The sequence below is a fragment of the Mobula birostris genome, chromosome 9 (genome assembly GCF_030028105.1).
Source record: "Mobula birostris isolate sMobBir1 chromosome 9, sMobBir1.hap1, whole genome shotgun sequence".
In the NCBI taxonomy this organism is placed as follows: Eukaryota; Metazoa; Chordata; class Chondrichthyes; order Myliobatiformes; family Myliobatidae; genus Mobula; species Mobula birostris.
In genome coordinates this window covers 118,413,770-118,433,738 of record NC_092378.1, presented here as the reverse complement: position 1 = coordinate 118,433,738, position 19,969 = coordinate 118,413,770, and the positions used below count along the sequence as shown (strand labels likewise).

Below are 19,969 nucleotides of genomic sequence, written 5' to 3'. Positions count from 1 at the left end.
CTACTGGGGTAATTATAGTTCTGGATCTGGCAGTTGATTGTCCCCTAATTAAAAGTCATCCAACCAATAATAAACTATTTGCTATGACATACAGGCACTCCCCATTAGTATGAACTAATGAAACAACTAACAAGATTAAAGACTGGCCAAACCACTCTCAATGGAATAATTCCATCCACCTCATTCTAATTCTTGTTATTATTCCTGCGGCCTTAGAAATTCTCTCTCACCTATCCATTAACTCACCATTTTGCTACCCACCTACACTAAGATGTAATTTATAATGGTCAATTAACCAATCAACGCATTTTTGGGATGTGGGCAGAGACAAGAGTACCTAATGGAAAGCCATTAGAGAGAACCTACAAGTCCCACTCAGTCACTACCCAAAGTCAAGATCGAACCAGAAGCTCTTAGACACATCTTCTTGCCATTCTACAATCCCACACACAAGAACAGCCACAGCATCACACTGGGGAACAGAACAATTTTGTACCTGTACCTTTCACTTTGGAAAATATCACCACACTGATCCATCTCACGCAAACTAGAAAAGAGTTTTGAAATTCTTTTGGGTTTTGAGATGGTCTTTGATATTTACAATCTCAGAGTTGTATATGGTGATGTATATGTACTTTGATAATAAATATACCTTGAACTTTACAAACATGACTCTCCTTGGCTGCATAAACACTCGGTCTGGTGGAAGCATTTGCCCATCTTAACTGGGGAAAAATAATGCCCTGCTGGTGAAGATGCTGTACATGTTATCTCTTGCATTAGAGACTGTACATTCCATTTGGTCTGTAAATAAATAGGGCTTAAACCAAATACAGATAATTGATAAACAAACAAATGAATTCTCCTCATACAGGAGGAAGACTGAAAATCTGGCTGAGTAGTGCCACAGTAACATCCTCTCACTCAAAGTCAACGAGACCAAGAAGCTAATTATTGACTTCAGGACAAGGAAACCAGGAGTCCATAAGCCAGTCCTCATCGGAGGAACAAAAAATGGACAGGATTAGTAATATTAAGTTACAACAAAAACTAACTAAATAAATATTGTAAATAGTGCAAAAGAGGAATGGTGAACTAGTGTTCATGGGTTATGAACCACTCAGAAATGTGGTGACAGAGGGAAGAAGCTGTTCCTAAATATCATCGGCAATTCACAGATTAGACTTCAAAATCAAAGCATAAAGAGTTAGAAAATGTAAACATGTATTTTCTCAACACTGAAACCAATGAAATTGACCATTTAAAATTTGAGACAGCAGAACCCCACAGGCCTCAACTCAAAGTAACGTTAAAATTAAAGTAAAAGTGCACTTATAATACATTACTCTAAATGATGAATTGGTATTAGAATTAAATATTGAAAAATCCTATTCCACTGAAGATTAAACCTGAATATTTTTAGAAATATTATTAGTTATTTTGAGTTACTTAATGTCCCAAGATTTCAGCACCAGATAATTAAAAATGGAGTTGCATCTGAAAGCTCAACCCCATTTAGATCAGAAAGTGCTCGAGCCAACAATTTTTGCTACAGCCTAAAGCAAGAAATTGGCCAGCCGGTGGTGTGCTGGCATCAGCACCAGACTTTGAGGCGGGTGGTCCTGGGTTTGAATCTGGCTGGCTTCTTCTGCGTTTTCCATCCATGCTGGGTTGAGTGTCGAGCTAGCAACTTGGCCTCATAAAACAAAACAGACGAAATGCTAAAGAAACGGAAAGGTTGCCACTCAAAGAGGAATTTTTTTTTAAAGTGAGAAATTACATAATTACTGTCTTAAACCAGAATAATTTTTCAGTAGCGTACTGGGCCAAGAAATTTTGAGAGATTGTTCATTTGGCATTGGTGAGAATCAGGAGAACAACACTGGAATAATAATCAGCGAATGACGGCAGGGTGAAGATGAGTGTCAGATTCGTCCTTTTGTAAACCTAAATGTTGATTTGTATAGAATTTACATCACTTAATGTTCTTACAAATTTTAGCAAAAAAATTAATAATGAGAAAATGCCACCTCACAAAAGATGTGTACAAAGACTCAGTGTTAAAGTACCAGAATTATTGTGCAAACCAGTGTTTTAAGGAACTTACTGTTCAGTATGTTTTTTTGCCAATTCTTTTGTCTTCCCCTGTGTAAAAAAAATTATACCAATTAAATGAGATTAAGCTGATCTGATTATGTCACACATTAAGCACTTAGTCATTTATCATCTTTAGTTGCATTGCTACCCTGTGATAATTGCTACATCTACAGCTGTAGAAGGAATACCTTCCACATGAAGCAACAAAACAGCAAGTACAATTACTGGTAGTTGACTAACCCCATTATTGGATATTATTTTTAATGTAATAGAGGAGTGACACAATGTTGATATACCAAGTTTTTTAAACATGGGTCACATTTCCCCTTTCATGCCACGAGGCAACAGCATTACCCGCTGGTAAACACAATATAATCTGCAGATGCTGGGGTCAAAGCAACACTCACAACACGCTGGAGGAACTCAGCAGGTTGGGCAGCATCCATGGAAAAGATTGGTCAACATTTCGGGCTGGAACCCTTCGTCAGGATGAAGGGTTCTGGCCCGAAACATCGACCGATCTTTTCCACGGATGCTGCCGGACCTGCTGAGTTCCTCCAGCGTGTTGTGAGCACTACCCGCTGTATTATTGTGCCAACCAAATGTAAAAGATCCCTTAACTTTGCTTCAAAAGGAACAGTGTGAAGGTCTAATACCCTTCCAGTTATTCCCTCTCAGAAATAACAAAAACTCATCTGTTCATAATCTCACATTTGTTGTCTGTGAGAGCTTGCTGTAAGGAAAGTGACTGCCACATTTTCCCTATAGAAGTGACTGCACAGTAAAACAAATTAATTCATCGTCAATTGCTTATAAAATACTAAGAGAACAGTAGTGAAATTTTACTGTTGGTGGGTTGATATGAGGGCAGCTTAAAATAGAGAAATGTAAGACAAATCATGCTTAAATGTATTACTGTACAGATAGTTTAATAAATGTGACCACCCCTCTACAACGTGCTTTGTCTGGAAGGCTAAACAGTGCTGAAAACACTCAGTAAATCAGAAAACAATGGTGAAGGGGGAAGCAGCATTAACAGTTCTGATCTGTGACCATTCCTCAGGTCCCTTCTTTTGCATTATGAGTGTTCTTCAATGGAGATAATAAATAAATTCCAAATAATTCACTTGTAAAGAGCTAAGTGATTTCCAAGTTCTTGGAATCTCTTGCCGTTCTTTCTTCTTTTAAGATGCACTTTAAAATATCGCTTTGTAATGAACTTTAGGTCACTCATGAGACCATACGGGATAGGAACAGAATTGGGCCATTTGACCCATCAAGTCTGCTCTGCCATTGTATTACGGCTCATTTATTATCCCTCTCAACTCTATTCTCCTGCCCTCTCCTTGTAACCTTTGACACACTTACTAATTAAAAACCTATCAACCCCTGCTTTAAATATACCCATTGACTTGGCCTCCAGAGACATCTGTGGCAGTGATTTCCATATTTTCACCACCCTCTGGCTAAAGAAAATCCTCTTCATTTTTGTTGTAAAGGGACGTCTTTGTATTCTGAGGCTGTGTCCTCTGGTCCTAGACTCTCCCACTATAGGAAACGTGCTCTCCACATCCACTCTATCTAGGCCTTAGAAAATTTGATAGTTTTCGATGAGATCCCCCCGTCATCCTTCCAAGTTGCAGCAAGTACAGGCCTAGAACCATCAAATTCTCCTCATATGTTAACTCTTTCATTCCCAGGATTATTCTCGTGAACCCTCTGCAATGCCAGCACATCCTTTCTTAAATAAGGGACGCAAAACTGCTCACAATACTCCAAGTGTGGTCTGACCAAAGCCTTGCTAGTATCTCTGTATGTGATGATTCCAAATTATGACTACAGTGTATAAATTCTAGTTGTGATTGAAATAATTAATCTAATAAGATATTTCATAAAAGCAAAAATATTATCACTCAGGCAATAGTTAACTCAGTACTGACCCAAACTATTGCTTGCATCCTATTCACAATCTTCAGAAGGAGCTTCATAAAATCACCTGACTGGAAGGTAGTGGCTGAATGCTGAACACATAGACAAAGCAGGCAAGCTGGAGTTAGCTTATGATCATCTCCACCAGGTTCAATGAGGGTCAAGATTTTATCAATCAGCACATCTTCAAAGGCCTGTTCATATTCCAGTTGTAGCTTCCTTTTATGAACAGTAGTGTTTCTGTCTGCAGATGAGATGGCATTTTTTGGCATGTTTGCTGAGTAATTCTTAATAATGGAGCCGCACATTTTGCAAATGGTAATTTTCCGGTTACTCTTATGGCTGGAGAAGTGGTGCAAATGTCTCAGCATGGAAAATGTTTGAGCTGGCAACTTTCTAGCAGCTAAAGGATCCTTGAAGAGAAAAATGTAATGTTGTCCGAATCCAATCAGATCACCATGCCTCAGTTCTGCAGGTCCTTCTACTGGTACGCAATTCACTACTGTGAAGGCATTTGGGAATGACTCCACAATAGTCTGTTCTTCATGGTAACTTTGTTTTTTTGACCGTTTAATTCTTTTGATTTTACAATGGAGAGAAAGGATGTCTGGTGATGATAAACAGATGTTAGGCTTTACTGAAGCCGTTTCTTGACCTATTATTTGCTTCTCACACTCTAGAGGATACACCAAACAATCCTGTAAAAACAAAATCCAGAGTTCACACATTTCACATTCGCATTGAACAGTCAAAAAGATGGGTTATGGTGTGACAGACAAGTTTATCAATGGAATTGCTGTCAAATATTTTTAATGACCACAGGGGACAGATAATTTTTCCAACTATCTATTCAATAATCTTAAGGACAAAGATTGAGTTGATGAGTGAAGACTTCCTTCTATCAATATTTTATCAAGTAAACGACTTTAAGTACTGTACATTGCCACTGTAAACACTATGCCTGTAACTATAATTCTGCACATAATTTCTCCTTTAAGCCATATTTTTGGAATTAGAAAGTAGTTAATGCACCAAAATTTTGAATGAAATGTACAGAGTTTTAACAATATAATCTTGCTGATTCTTTGTGATTACACATAGGTTAAAATCTTTGATTCAAATGGCAACTCTGTCAACTTGAGTCAAAATGTTCGATGCACCACCAAAACCAGAGTGTGCTCTATTGCAGTACTGTGAAAATACCTCAAATGTCTTTCAGATGGGACATCAAAACAAGGCCTCCTGCACTCTATGGCACTACTTCAAGAAAGAGTGGTGTAGCCAGTAGGGTTGTTGCCTCACAGTTCCAGTGACACTTGGTTCGATCCTGATCTCTGGTCTATCAGTGTGGAGTTTGCATGGTCTCACTATGACCACATGAGCTTGCTCTGAGTGACCCTGGTTTCCTTCCACATTCCGAAAGTACCAAGTTGGCAGGTTAATTATCATTGTAAATAAGATAAGATATAGGAGCAGAATCTGGTCTTTTGACCCATCGAATCCGCTCCACCATTTCATCATGGCTGATCCAAGTTTCTTCTCAGCCCCAGTCACCTCCCTTCTCCTCGTATCCCTTCATGCCCTGGCCATTCATGTATCTGTTAACCTCTGCCTTAAATATACATAAAGACTCGGCCTCCACAGCTGCCTGTGGCGAAGAATTCCACAGATTCACCACTCTCTGGCTAAAGAAATTCCTCCTCACCTCCATTCTGAAAGGACGCCCCTCAGTTCTGAGGCTGTGTCCTCTGGTCTTAGACTCTCCCATCATTGGAAACATCATCTCCACATCTACTCTATCAAGACCTTTCACCATTCAATAGGTTTCAATGAAGTCACCTCTCATTCTTCTGAATTCTAGTGAACCCTGGCCCGGAGCCATCAAACGCTTTTCACATGACAAGCCATTCCAATCCTAGAATTGTTTTCTTGAACCTCCTTTGAACTTTCTCCAGTTTCAGCACATCCTTTCTAAGATAAGTGATCCAAAACTGCTTACCATTCTCCAAGTGAGGCCTCACCAGTGCTTTATAAAGTCTCAACATTACATCATCATTTTTACATTCTAGTTCTCTAGAAATGAATGCTAACATTGCATTTACCTTCCTCACCACAGACTCAACCTGCAAATTAACCTTTAGAGAATCCTGCACAAGGACTCGAGTCCCTTTGCACCTTAGATTTTGTATTTTCTCTCCATTTAGAAAATAGTCAACCCTTTTATTTCTTCTACCAAAGTGCATAACCATACACTTCCCAACACTGTATTCCATCTGCCATTTCTTTGCCTATTCTCCTAATCTGTTTTAAGACTTTCTGTAGCCTCCCTACTTCCTCAAAACTCCACCTATCTTCATGTAGTCTGCAAACTTTGTAACAGTCATCAATTTCATCATGCAAATCATTGACATATAACATAAAAAGAATCATTCCCAACACAAACTCCTGTAGAACATCATGAGTCACCAGGAGCCAACCAGAAAAGGCTCCCTTTAGTCTGACTCTTTGCCTCCTGCCAATCAGCCATTGCTTTTTCCATGCAAGAATCTTTCCCGTAATACCATGGGCTCGTAGCTTGCTAAGCAGCCTCATGTTTGGCACCTTGTGAAAGGCCTTCTGAAAATCCAAGTACACAACATCAACCAATTCTCCATATGTTTATACTGCTTGTTATTTCTTCAAAGAATTCCAATTGATTTGTCAAGCAAGATTTCCCTTGAGGAAACCTTGTTGACTATGGCCTGTTTTATCATTTTATCAAATTGACCCTAGTGTGTGGCTGAGTGGTGGAATCTTTGGGAAGTTGATGGAAATATGGGAAAATAACATGGGATTATTGTGTGATTCGCGTAAATGGGTACTTGATGGACTTGTTTTGAGCTGGAAGTTCTATTTCCATAGTAAATTATTTCATGAGCCAAAGCAAGGTAGTTTTCTATAGTGCCCTGGCCATTACATATTCTCCATCAGGCACGTCTAAAACAGATTATCCGATCATTCATCACACTGCTTCTTGAGAGGCCTGCTGTGCGGAAATTGGCTGCCACGTTTCTTATAACAGTTACAACACTTCAGAATAGTTAATTAGCTGTAAAGCATTTGGGATATTCTAAAAGAAGCACAAAATTACCACATAAATGCTAATTATTATTCTTTTAATCACTTCTTTTTTATTCTCCATTTATTATGTAAGGGATGAAAGCAGACCTATCAAGTTAGAGTCTCAGTTGAGAAGAATGCTCAAAACTTTTAGGCTATGAGAGAGTTTCATAACAATAATATTGTTAGCTAAGTGTCGCAAATCTGTCACCTTTAATATGTAGGTACGTGAAGTTGTCTCTGTATATTTGCACATTATTTGTCAATACTATTAAAACCACACAATCCATGGAAGTACATTAAAAGTTGAGTTAGGTATTATCAATTTTTGTAAGTATTAAAAAATTTTGCGGAACTTTACTTATGGTATCTGTCTATAGATTTTGCCAGGATTAGTATTTATTATGCTATTTACCTCTTATTAAAATTAAATATAATGCATACCACAAGAAGACTCTTAGACACTGGGAAATGTATCCAGAACTATTCTCTGGTGTCCGAATTTTGGAATGTTCTATATTAGAAAAATGATTTTACAATATATTTTCTCAGGAAAGAGAAATATTTAATTCCAAGTTCAAGAAGAAACAACGCTAATTTCCAGAATACAACTTACATTCAGAGTTCATTCCCAAGTAATATTTAAAGCTGCATCATTTCCAAACACAAAATTCATTCACTAATCCAAAAAATTATATGTCCAGAAAAAAAATCACTTAATTGCTGCAGCTTCCATTTTAACAGCTCTCAAACATATCAATTAAAATACAGCTTACCCTTTCATGATCAAGCAGAAAAGTGGGAGTTTTGGCAGACTATCACTTCTTCAGGACACTGAATAGAGCATTTAATTTGGCTTTGGAAGAAATGAATCATTGTACTATTGCCCACAACAACATTGACGCAAGTAGGATGAACTAAAGAGTAATATGTAATTATACTTCATAGGAAATAATGATGCATCTCTACTCCTTATTCCACTACTGAATTATGAACTATGAGCAACTACAGCAATTCCAAGTCCCTTAAAGGCAAATGCTGAAACATTTTCTTGGAATATTGTAGTATTTATGATAAAGGTACTCTGAGAAGAGTTGCAATCTAGAACACACTATCGGTTTGGGTGTGTGAACAGTCAATTACAACTTTATAAAGAAAGCTGCAAAAAAGAAGAGCAAATAATTAGTAGTGTTATGGAAATGCGACTGACAGGACCGCTAAACTAGTAGTCTACACCGATCTGACTACCTGAATACAGCCCAGTGGTAGATATAGTCCAATGTACATCAGGCAAAACCCTCCCCACCACGCAGCACATTTACAAGGAACACTGCCACAAGAGAGCATCATCAAGGACCCCCACCATCCAGGCCATGCTGTCTTTTTGCTTCTACTATTGGTCTGGAAGTACAGTAGCCTTAGGTCCCACACCACCAGTTTCAGGAATAGTTATTACCCTACAACCATCAGGTTCCTGAACCATCGTGGATAACTTCACTCCCTTCATCTTTGAACTGATTCCATAACCTACAAACTCACTTTTGAAAACCCTACAGCTCATATCCTTAGTCTTATGTACTTATTTTTATTTGTACAATTTGTACATTGGTTATTTGTCAGTGCTTGTTTATGTATAATTTTCATAAATTCTATTTCACTTATTTTCCTGTAAACGCCTGCCAGAAAATAAATCTCAAGGTAGTATATGGTGACATATACATACTTTGATAATAAATTTCCTTTGATTTTGACTTTCAATGGCCTCCTTTTGCTCCTTAACACCATGTCTGCATAGGAAGGTCCATGATTTAGACCTAGAGACAATGAAGAACTAATTAAATATTCCCAAGCCAGGAATACAAGGTGACTGGGGTTAACCTGTAGATGATGCTGTTACTCTTTTCCTGATACAGGCTGGAAATTTGTGAATGTAGTAGACAGTGAGAGCGATAGGCTGCAGAATGGGCAGATGAAATTTACTACAGAAAACTATGAAATGATTGTTTATGGAAAGAAAGAACAGAAAATGCAAAATAAAATAGAACAGATACAAAATGTGTTATCAATGTTGAGCGAAGCACCATGTTGTTTCTGTCCAAGCACCCTTCTTCAGAACTGCAAAAGTGAGAAGATAAATGTGTTTCAAGTTGCAGTGTGAGGTGGGGTGCTGAGAACAAAGATCATTTGTACAATAGAGTGCAAACCAAAGATAAAAATTATCAATTCCTTTTAGAAATAGTGTCTTGCAAATCTTTGAAAAACATGTGTTTAATGAAATTATTAAATTCAGTATTAAACCCCAAGAGCTGAATTGTGCCTAGTCAGAAGATGAACTGTTCAGGTTTAAACTAGGCAAAATTGAAGCAATGTAAGAAGACAAGACAGAGCTCTGAGTGGGTGTGTAATGGACATTTGAGGAGACATGTACCTTGAAGCTTAGTGGCACTTCTGAGGATTAAACAGATGTGTTCTGCAATGGTCACCTTGTTTGCGTGTTCTTCCACCCCCCCACGCTTTCTGTTCCTCCCCCCACACGTGGCTCTACCTGAACTTTAGTGTGTCTGCATTTCCAGTGCTGAATTTTAATACCTTGACATCTTGGGCTGCACACTGTTATAGACATTGCCCCAATTCTTTCCACAACTTAAAACACAGTCACTTTTCCTGTTCTGATTAAGTATTCTTGAGCCTAAACATTGACTGTTTATTTCTGCACTGATGCTGCCTGACATACTAAGGATGTCCACCATTCTCAGCTTTTTTTTTTCGATTTCCAACATCTGGAGTTTTTTTTAAACTCTAACTTATAAAGCTATTGTTCTCGATAAAATTTCAAAATAGTTTGAAGTAATAGTGCACAGAAGGTTTCATTTTGCTCTTACTCTCTGTTGGTTATACCCCTGAAGAAGCAGAAGATGAGGGGTTTCGTAGCTGGAATACGAGCAACCATCATGAATGCTTGTTGCTTGCTTCTCTTTATCGGTTCTGCTACAAAGATTCCCACTTTTGCATTGACTGTTCTTCTTTACAGACTGCCCAGGTAGTGTTGAATAAAGCCTCTGTTGCTCCTCCTCATGGTTTCCAATGTCAACAAGACTTGTCTCACTGACACTACGTCGAAGAGGTGTTAATTTACATCTGTAGTCAGACATGGTTAAGTCTTTGCCTTTTGCTCGGTTTCTCTGCAGTTTCCGTGCTTGAGCGTTTATATCTGGAAAAAGGTTATAAAATACAAATTCCCTTTTAATTGTCTACATTCCATTTGAGCAGATTCTGAGTTTCTGATAATTACACTAATTTCTCCTTATCTTCTGACTTACTATCCATGGATCCACATACTCACAAAGTCTGCTGTAAATTACAGAAAGTATTAGTATCCACATACTCACAAAGTCTGCTGTGAATTACAGAAAGTATTAGTATACACAACACTTTTTTTAAAAGCTGTAACTTATAGTGAGGTTGCCTTACTTATAGAAGAGTTCACCATGCTATTGCAGTATTACCATCAATTCTGCAGGCTTTAGAGAGAACTGTGTTTTGTTACCACAGTGTTTAACATGAACTTAGAGTATAACAGCATTTATTTTCCCACAAAATAAATGATACAAATGTGTTGAAGTTTTTGCTACAGATAATTTGTGTTGTTATCAGCAGGTATTATGCCTTTTACAGAGGTTAGTAAAGGTGCAAGGCTTCAGAATGACAGTTGATTCACCTAAGATGAACAAGTCCGATACTGTTCTCATCAGCCAATATTCTTTGATAGGTGCATTGAGAATTCTAACTCACTATACTTTCCCCATTAACTATTGTCCAATTTAATCTAGGAATCTTCTTATCTGCATGGCATCAATTCTCATGCAAGTACCTAAGAGCATTGGAAATTCACTGATAATTTAGCTTATTTTAAGGATGATTAAAAGAAAATGCATGGGAGCATTATATGTATAATCATTTTTGTTATTTTCAAATCTTTTATTTGATACTCTTTTCATCGCACAGTAAGAAAATTTATCTTGAATTCTACCAACAATGATAATAAAATTACATGCTCTTCAGCATTATGGTAACTTCTTCCTAATTGTAATATCATTAGTACTTTTCCATAGTTTAAGTAGTGATTACATTGTCTTTGAATCACTAACCACATTTGTTTTAACGAAACAATCCACTTCAAGGAATTACCTTTATGAGAGATATGTTGTGGCACTTATATGAATACATTAATATCTCCCACCTTGCTGTAAGACACTAGTCAAGTACTTAGAATGCACAATAACTGCATTAGTTTTTAAATCAGAATTTTATATTTTAAATGTATCCCTTTTTTTAGTGCTTGACCTTCATACTGGAGCAAGTTTGATCTAATATCCCATCTAGGAAATCCCAGGTGATCTCAATGGAGAATGGATTGGAATGTAAAAATGATGATGTGCTTATTCCCATCAGTTTCCATATAGATATTTTAGTTAAAATTAATTAACATCTCATTCCTTGAGGGTAAGCAGTGAAGAAATCTGCCATTCTCCAAGCATCTTCTAGAAAAGTACAGTAAAAAGCATTAATTATTTGCAATAGGAATATTATCACATGTACTATAAGATATGGTGAAAAACATTTACATGCCATCTATACTGATAATTTCAAAACATAAGTACATTGTGGGACAAGCAATAACAGAGTGCAGAACTTAATGCTACAGTTACACAGAAAGTGCAGTCCTGGTAAACAATAAGATGCAAGAGCTTTTGAGGTAGATTGTGAGGCCAAGAGTTGAATTTTAACATTTAAGAGTTTATTTGAGTCTTGGAGGGAAGATGGGTGCTCGCTGCCGCTTACACGTGGGAGGGAGGGGAGCTGGTGTGGGGGAATTTGGGGTTCTTACGTTTATCTGTTGTTCATTCTTTGGGGTTTTCGTGGATGTTTGCAAAAAAAAGGCATTTTGGGATGTATATTGTATACATTTCTCTGATATTTACTTGGACCTTTGAACCTTTGAATAAAGTCCTGAAAAAAGGTCTCAGCCTGAAATGTCAACTGTTTGTTCATTGCTGTGGATTCCGCCTGACCTGCTGAGTTTCTCCACCATTTTGTGTATGTTGTAGAGCAACAAAAAAAATCTAACTTTCAAAAGGAACTGGATGAAGCAGGAAAGAAAAACTAATTACAAGGCTATAGGAAAGGAGCAAGGAAGTGGGACTAAACAGTTACCTCTACCAAAGATCCACCACTTGTACAAGGGGTTAGATAGCTTTATTTAATGGCATCCATTATTTTTATCCTCTGCATGATTTTATTTTATCCTATGGAAAAAGTGTTTACAGGCAGCTAGAACATGGTTTACTCTAAATTGTGGGTTATTTAATATAAAATTATGGTATAAAATAATGTGCATCTATTAATAGCTGCAACAAATATTGCTCATATTGGAAAACTAGACCACACAGCAAATTCTCAATATAAACTCCTTTTTCACTATAACCCAATAAGGAGAAAATATGTATTCACACAAGATTGCATATTTTTAGCAGACTTGATTAAATTTTAAAATGTGCCTTCCACTGAGAACCTAAATGTATTTTTGCCCTGATCCTCATCTATCACATTGACATGTAAAGCTATTTACAATTTAACAGATGCAGCCATTGCTGAACAAATACATTATTTAATGATATTGACTGCTGACAGGGTTTGCATTAGTACCTAATTTCTGAATGTGTTTTGAACAAGACAATTGCAATACCAGAACTACCTTCCTGCTCTTAAGATCACTTAATAACATTCCCCATGTCACCGTATCCACTAACATGACAAAATGACATTGCTGAAGCGTGGAAGCTTTTTGCTAGAGTGAAATTTCAATCTCAGCATTTCTATTGGGGCTTCAGCTCTTAAAAATATACTGACCAAGAAGGCAAACCAACAGCAACTCATATCTTGGCTACCAAAGAAGAGTGATTGGCTGCAGAATGTACAATATGTAGAGTTCAATAACCTCAAGAGAGACAAAGAAGAAACACAATGATACATTCAGAGAACTCATGTATAATGACAGAAAATTATGTCACATTGATATTTCTAGTGAAGTCCTCAACAGCAGAATAATTACTGCTCTTTAATACTGACACTTATATTCACAAACATAAAGGTACACGCATTTAAGGTACTTCAATATATCCCTGTGATAGTATTGGGTTTACTGACCATGAAGTCCATATGACCATAAGATACAGGAACAGAATTAGGCCATTCACCCTATCGACTCTGCTCCGCCATTCTATCATGGCTGATTTATTATCCCTCTCAACCCCATTTTCCTGCCTTCACCCCATAACCTTTGGTGCCCTAAATAACCAAGAACCTATCAACGTCCACTTTAAATTTGCCCAGTGACTTAGCCTCCACATCTGTCCCATGGCAATGAATTCCACAGATTCACTACCCTCTGGCTAAATAAATTCCTCCTCATCTCTGTTCTAAATGGATGTCCTCTATTCTGACATTGTGCCCTCTATCCTAGACTCACATACTATAGGAAACATTCTCTCCACATCCACTCTATTTAGGCCTTTCAATATTCAATAGGTTTCAATTAGATCCTCCCACCCCCGCCACCCGATTCTTTTAAACTCTAACAAGTACATGTCCACAGCCATCAAACGCTCTTCCTCCATTAACACTTTCTTTCCCAGAATCATTCTTGTGAACCCTCCTCTGGCTAGCAGACCTTTTCTTATATGAGGAGTTCAAAGGAAACCCTGCTGACTTTGGTATCCTCTTTTATACTTTTGGTTAGCTTACCTTCATATTTCATTTTTTTCTCTCCTTATAGCTTTTTTCGTTACCTTCTGTTGATTTCTGGCAGTAAAATCTTCACAATCCTCTAACTTCCCACTAATTTTAGCTAAATAGTGGATTCCAATTAATTGGGACACCTCGGGACTGATACATTTTGGCCCAATTAAGCAGCTGCCCCAGTTAGCTGAATTTTCAAAGAAATAGTAGTTAAAAAGTTATAAAAAAGATAAACTAAGTAACTGTTTAACTGAGTAACAAATTATATATTGAAATAGAATATAGAACAATGCCAAAATTACTTCAGTACTATAAAACTGGATTAGTTCCTTATAGTTATTGATGGAGGAATTAATCCTGTGTGCATTGCCAGGTTCTTCCAATTGATTGTAAATTAACAAATTCAGCACAGACACCTGTGCAGATAATGGACTGCCTTCAAACAAATCTTTCAACAAATGCATCCTTCAAACCTTCATTTTCATTGTAACATTCAAGATGATTGTTGATACCTTCGAATTCTTTGTAGTGCCTAACTTGTTGAAAAAGTGAAATAGTTTCATTTTCACTCACGGCCGTTTCAGACAACTCCTGAATGCCTGAAACCGCAGTGAGCAAAACAGTTCTGAAATGTCTTACTGCTTGTTACTCGCCAACGATCAATGACAAAGTCGCAGCAACACAACATAAACCTGATAATCTTTCTATGTGCACTAACATGTGAAGCATTTACGTTCCGACACTGACCCATGGGACACCCCACTAGAAACAGGCCATCAGTCGGAGAATCAACCTTCAATAATCACCCTCTGCTTCCTATCATCAAGCCAATTGTGAATCCACCTTGCCAGCTCCACAAATTCCATGCAACCTAACCTTCAAAATCAGCCTGCCATGCAGGGACTTTGTCAAAGAACTTAATGAAAACACATACAAACAGCATCCACTGCCCTACCTTCACCTATCCCTTTAGTTACTTCTTCAACAAACTCCAAAGGTCATGTCAGACATGACCTTCTGCATATTAAATCGTGCTAACTATTCCTGATCAGGCCTTGATTACCCAAGTAGATTGTGTCTCTCCAAATTCCCTCCAGTAACAACTGTAGCCAGACTCACTGGTCTGCAGTTCCCTGGCCAGCCATTGTTACCTTCCTGGAACAATGGATCACTAGCCACCTTCCAGTCCTCCGGAACTTCACCATGGCTAACAATGAAGCAAATATCTCAACATGGGTCTGTGCAGATTTCTTCCCTGGCCTCCCATAAGGTCTGGGGGTGCACCTAGTCAGACCCTGGAGATTTTCCCACCTTAATGTGCTTCAAGACTGCAAATAGCTCCCTTCCTTGTAATATGCATGTGTTACAAAATTTCATGACTTGTCACGCTTATTTCTTTGACAACCAAAATATTCTTCTTTGTAAACATAAATAGACATTATTTATGTCAAAGAAATAGACGTTAAAACTCTTGGCCATCTCCTGCAGCTTCACACTCAAGCGGCCCTGATGCTCTTTAAGAGGACCTGCTCTCTCCCTAGTCACCTTTTAGCTGTTGATATAACTGAAGAATCTCTCTGGATCCTCTTATAAACGTTACACCTTATTCTGCATTATTATTGTTTTACAATGCACCATGCACCGATTTGATCTGTATGAACAGTATACAAGGCAAGCTATTTACTGTATGTCAGCCTATATGACAATAATAAACCATTCAGATTAGAGTTTAGAGATGTGGAGGAATTAGAGGTCAGACCTTCGTTCCGCATTCCATGTTCAAAGGTCAGTGACATGGATGGGTGATAAAGGACACCCGGAGTTAAATCCTCTGTTCCGCACTTCAAGGCCAGCGATGTGGACTTGGGACAAAGGCATCTCTGGATGTCAGGCTGTCCCAGTTGATGTGTCTCTGGCTGGATGCCTATGCAAGCAGGAAGCACAAGGGCTGGTTAACCGACACACCTGGAGTTCAAGCCTGGAGTTTTAGCTCCTGTCATTGGCTAGTCTGAGGTCCTAAGATTGGAACCCAAAGATCAATCAGAAATCCAGAAGTCAAACCCTAATGGCCGAAGCCTGCAGGTTGGATGCATGTCTTGGATTTGAAGTGCTGTCCACATGTGAGTGGGTAGGTGGGAGAGAGGAAAGGGACTTGTTCTTCTCTTACTGTTGTGTTCTATTTTGCTGTGTTCTGCCGAACACTGTAGGCATGATAAGTTGTTGACATTTACAGGCTGCTCCCTAGGTTGTGTTGGTTGTTAATGCAAACGGTGCATTTCATTAAATGTTTCAATGTATACGTGATAAATAAAAGCTGCATCTGGATTTCAGTTTCAATTATCTTTCACCCTGCCAGCCAAATCCATCCGTATGCTATTTTTTACCCTCTTGATTTTCTTCTTAAGCCTGGTCTTAAATTTTTTATATTCATCAACAGATTCATTTGTACCCAGTTAACTAAAAGTGATGTACTCTTCCTTCATTTTCTTGACCAGAGCCCATCAGAGTTCACTGGACTTGGCATGTCTACCCTTCACCCTAATAGGAGAATGTTGGCCATAGAATCTTGGGATGACCCTTTTCAAAGTTAAAAGATCTAAGTAAGTTTATTGTCAAAGTACATGTATGTCACCATATACAACTCAGAGATTCATTTTCTTGCAGGCATTCAGAGCAAGTACAAAGAAACACAACAGAATCAATGAAAAACCACATACAAGACGGATGAACAACAAGTGTGCAAAAAACAACAAACTGTGCAAATGCAAGAAGGAAAAAAAGAACAAAATATTAACAATATTAAATAAATAAGCAATATACCTCAAGAACATGGGTTGAATAGTTCTTGAATGTGAGTCCATAGGTTGTGGGAACAGTCCAAGTGTTGGGGTGATTGAAGTTGAGTGAAGTTATCCCTTCCGATTCAAGAGCCTGATGATCGAAGGATAACCTAGTAACCAGAACCTTGTAATGTGGGCCTTCAGACTTCTGTACCTCCTTCCTGATAGCAGGAGTGAGAAGAAAGCATGGCTTGGGTGGTGGGGGTCCTTGATAACTGATGCTGCTTACCTGCAGCAGCGCTGCTTATAGATGTGCTCAATAGTGGGGAGAACTTTACCTGTGATGAACTGGGCTGCATCCACTACTTTTTGTAGGCTTTTCCATTCAAGGGTATTGCTCTTCCATGCCAGGTCGTGATGCAACCAGTCAGAATGCTCCCCATGCACATCTATAGAGGTTTGTCAAGATTTTAGATGATCTTTGGAAGTTTGATTGATTGCTGAGCTTGGCAAACTTCTCAGAAAGTAGGCACTTTGTTTTCTTTGTAATGACACTTTGGAACGGACGCAAAAAATGATAATGCTGAGGAATTTTATAATGTATGGATCTATTTCTTTAAGGGCAATGACCCCCCCCCATTGCACTATGTATTGATCTGTTGTCTGCGCATCTATACGAGTTGGTCAAAGTTTAGATGATATGCTAAATCTTTTGAAAACCTCTAAGAGGTAGAGGCACTGTTGTGTTTTCTTTGTAATGGATGCAGGAAATGATAATGCCGAGGAATTTAAAATTACTGACCCTCTTCATCTCTGATCCCCCGATGAGAACTGGCTCATGGACCTCTGGTTTCCTCCTCCTGAAGTCAGTAATCAGCTCCCTGGTCTTGCTGACGTTGAGTAAGAGGTTGTTGTTGTGCACCACTTCAGCCAGATTTTGTATATGCTGATTCATCACCACCTTTGATGTGATCAGCAAAGTTGCATACGGCAGTGGAGCTGTGGTTAGCCTCACAGTCGTAAGTATAAAGGGAGTAGAATAGGGTCTAAGCACACAGCCCTGTGGTGCGCCTATGCTGATGGTGATAGTGAAGATGTTGTTGTTAATCTGAACTAACTAGGGTCTGCAAGTGAGGAAATCAAGGATCCAATTGCACAGAGAGCCTCCCACTTGCTAACTGGCTCTTTGTCTTTAAATAGTCGTCAGTTGACCCCCAGCTAAACCCTGCCTAATGCCCTCCAAGTTGGCTCTGTTCCCGTTCAAGATTTTAACCTTTGGACTTGTTCTATTTTTTTCCATAACTATTTTAAAACTAATATAATTGTACTCCCAGCTGCCAATTCAGTTACTTGGCCTAGCTCATTCCTTAGGAGGAGGAGCAGTATTGCTCCCTCCTGAGTATGTTCCTCTATATATTGCATGAGGAGGCTGTCATGGGCAGACCATATAAATTCTGCCCATTCCACATTTAAATAGTAATATCAGAAACTCGTAATATCAGTGGAAGGCGGAGAGTTTATGACTATGTACATTTTAGGTTATAAAATTTGCTGTTTCCCTCATCAAAGGATAAATTAAAGTGAGATAAATTAACAAAACCACATGCCCCGAAAGCCTCTGATGCACCTGTACCCAGAGTAACCACTGCGGATGTTGAGTTAGCCCTCCAGAAGGTGAGCCCATGGAAAGTGTCTGACCCAGATGGAGTCCACACCATGATCTTAGATCCTGTATGGATCAAGCAGGTTTCCACCTGTTTCAAGGAAGACCACTAAAATCCCAGTGCCAATGAAAAATAAGATAACATGCCTCAATGACCATTACCCTGTGGCTCTGAAATCCATCATCATGAAGTGATGAGAGGCTAGTCATGCCCATATTAATTCCATCCTCCCAAGCAACCTTGACCAACTGAAATTCATCTACCGCCAAAATAGTTCCACAGGACCTACTCTCATCTCCAGAGTATTTGAATAACAAAGGCACTTACATCAGACTCCTATTTATTGACTATAGCTTCACTTTCAGTACTATAATGCTAGACAAACTTATTTCCAGTGCCATGTGGCAGTCAGGGCAGAAAGAGGATGACAGTACATATGATTGAGTGGCTAAGGATCTGCTGCAGTGGGCAGGGTTTCAACTTTCTTTGTCATTGGGATCCCTTCTGGGGAAGGTATGACTGGTACAAAAAGGATAGGTTTCATCTGAACCTGAGGGGGACTAATATCATTGTGGGCAGGTTTGCTAGAGCTGTTGGGGAGGAGGACCTGGGGGTTGGGAACCTGAATGATAGAGCTGAAGTTGTGGCAGTGGTATACAAGTATATGGGGGCAAAATCCAAAAGGGTGATGAATACAGGGCTAAAGATGTTATATTTGAATGCACACAATATATGGAAAAATGGAGATGATCTTGTAGCATAGTTAGAGCAGCTATGATATTGTGGGTATCACTGAGTCGTGGCTGAAAGAAGATTTTAGTGGGAGCTTAACATCCAAGGATACATTCCTTTACAACCCTTTACCTTTCTCACCCACCTGGCTTCACCTATCACCTTCTAGCTAGCCTCCATCCCTTCCCCCTTCCATCTTCTTATTCTGGTATCTTCCCACTTCCTTTCCATTCCTAAAGAAGTGTCTTGGTCTGAAACATCGACTGTTTATTCATTTTCATGAATACTGCCTGACCTGCTGAGTTCCTCTAGCATTTTGTGTGTGTTGTTTTGGATTCCCAGCATCTGCAGAATGTTTTTGCGTTTATAGTTGGAAGTTTATTTACATCTGTTTGGTCTAGATACTGCTGTGTCAAGAAAGGTTTTTGAAATAAGTTTTGGATCTGTCTTGCAAAGCATCTTCTTGTGAACTGAATAGCCCTTTAAAAGCCTAAATGTGGATCTTAACAGGTTGCACTCTACATTCTCTGTGACCGACAAATAAGAGTCCTCTCTGGATCTGGTGACATGTCAAAAAGGCTCCAAACACTGGTTGCATGACAAATGGTTTCATTACATTGGAGGATGCAGGCTGGGTGGTGACTTTGTTGTATACACCTGTTCAGAATGCAGGGCAAGCTTGAGCTTCCAGCTGCCAGTTAATTAAATTCTCCATTTCACTCCGACTTTTACCCAACCATCTATAATTTCCACTAAACCCAATGTGTTTGAAGAAGAGCAGCCCAATCTTAAATATAACACGTTGCAGCCTTCAGGTTGCAAATTCAATCACTTCCAATTATTTGCTTTGCTGTTATTACCAGAGCTGGC

The 19,969-nt window shown here is 38.7% G+C and overlaps 1 protein-coding gene across 1 annotated transcript in view; it reads right to left on the bottom strand.

The window, feature by feature from the left end:
- radil (Ras association and DIL domains) overlaps positions 1-19,969 on the bottom strand; it is an 88,781-nt gene that overhangs the window by 57,195 nt on the left and 11,617 nt on the right. The window contains exons 2-4 of the mRNA XM_072268694.1: positions 10,008-10,336; positions 4,038-4,724; positions 2,108-2,145 (exon numbers count right to left, since the gene is read on the bottom strand). Coding sequence (XP_072124795.1) covers positions 2,108-2,145; positions 4,038-4,724; positions 10,008-10,336 — 1,054 coding nt within the window. The remainder of the gene's footprint in view (positions 1-2,107; positions 2,146-4,037; positions 4,725-10,007; positions 10,337-19,969) is intronic.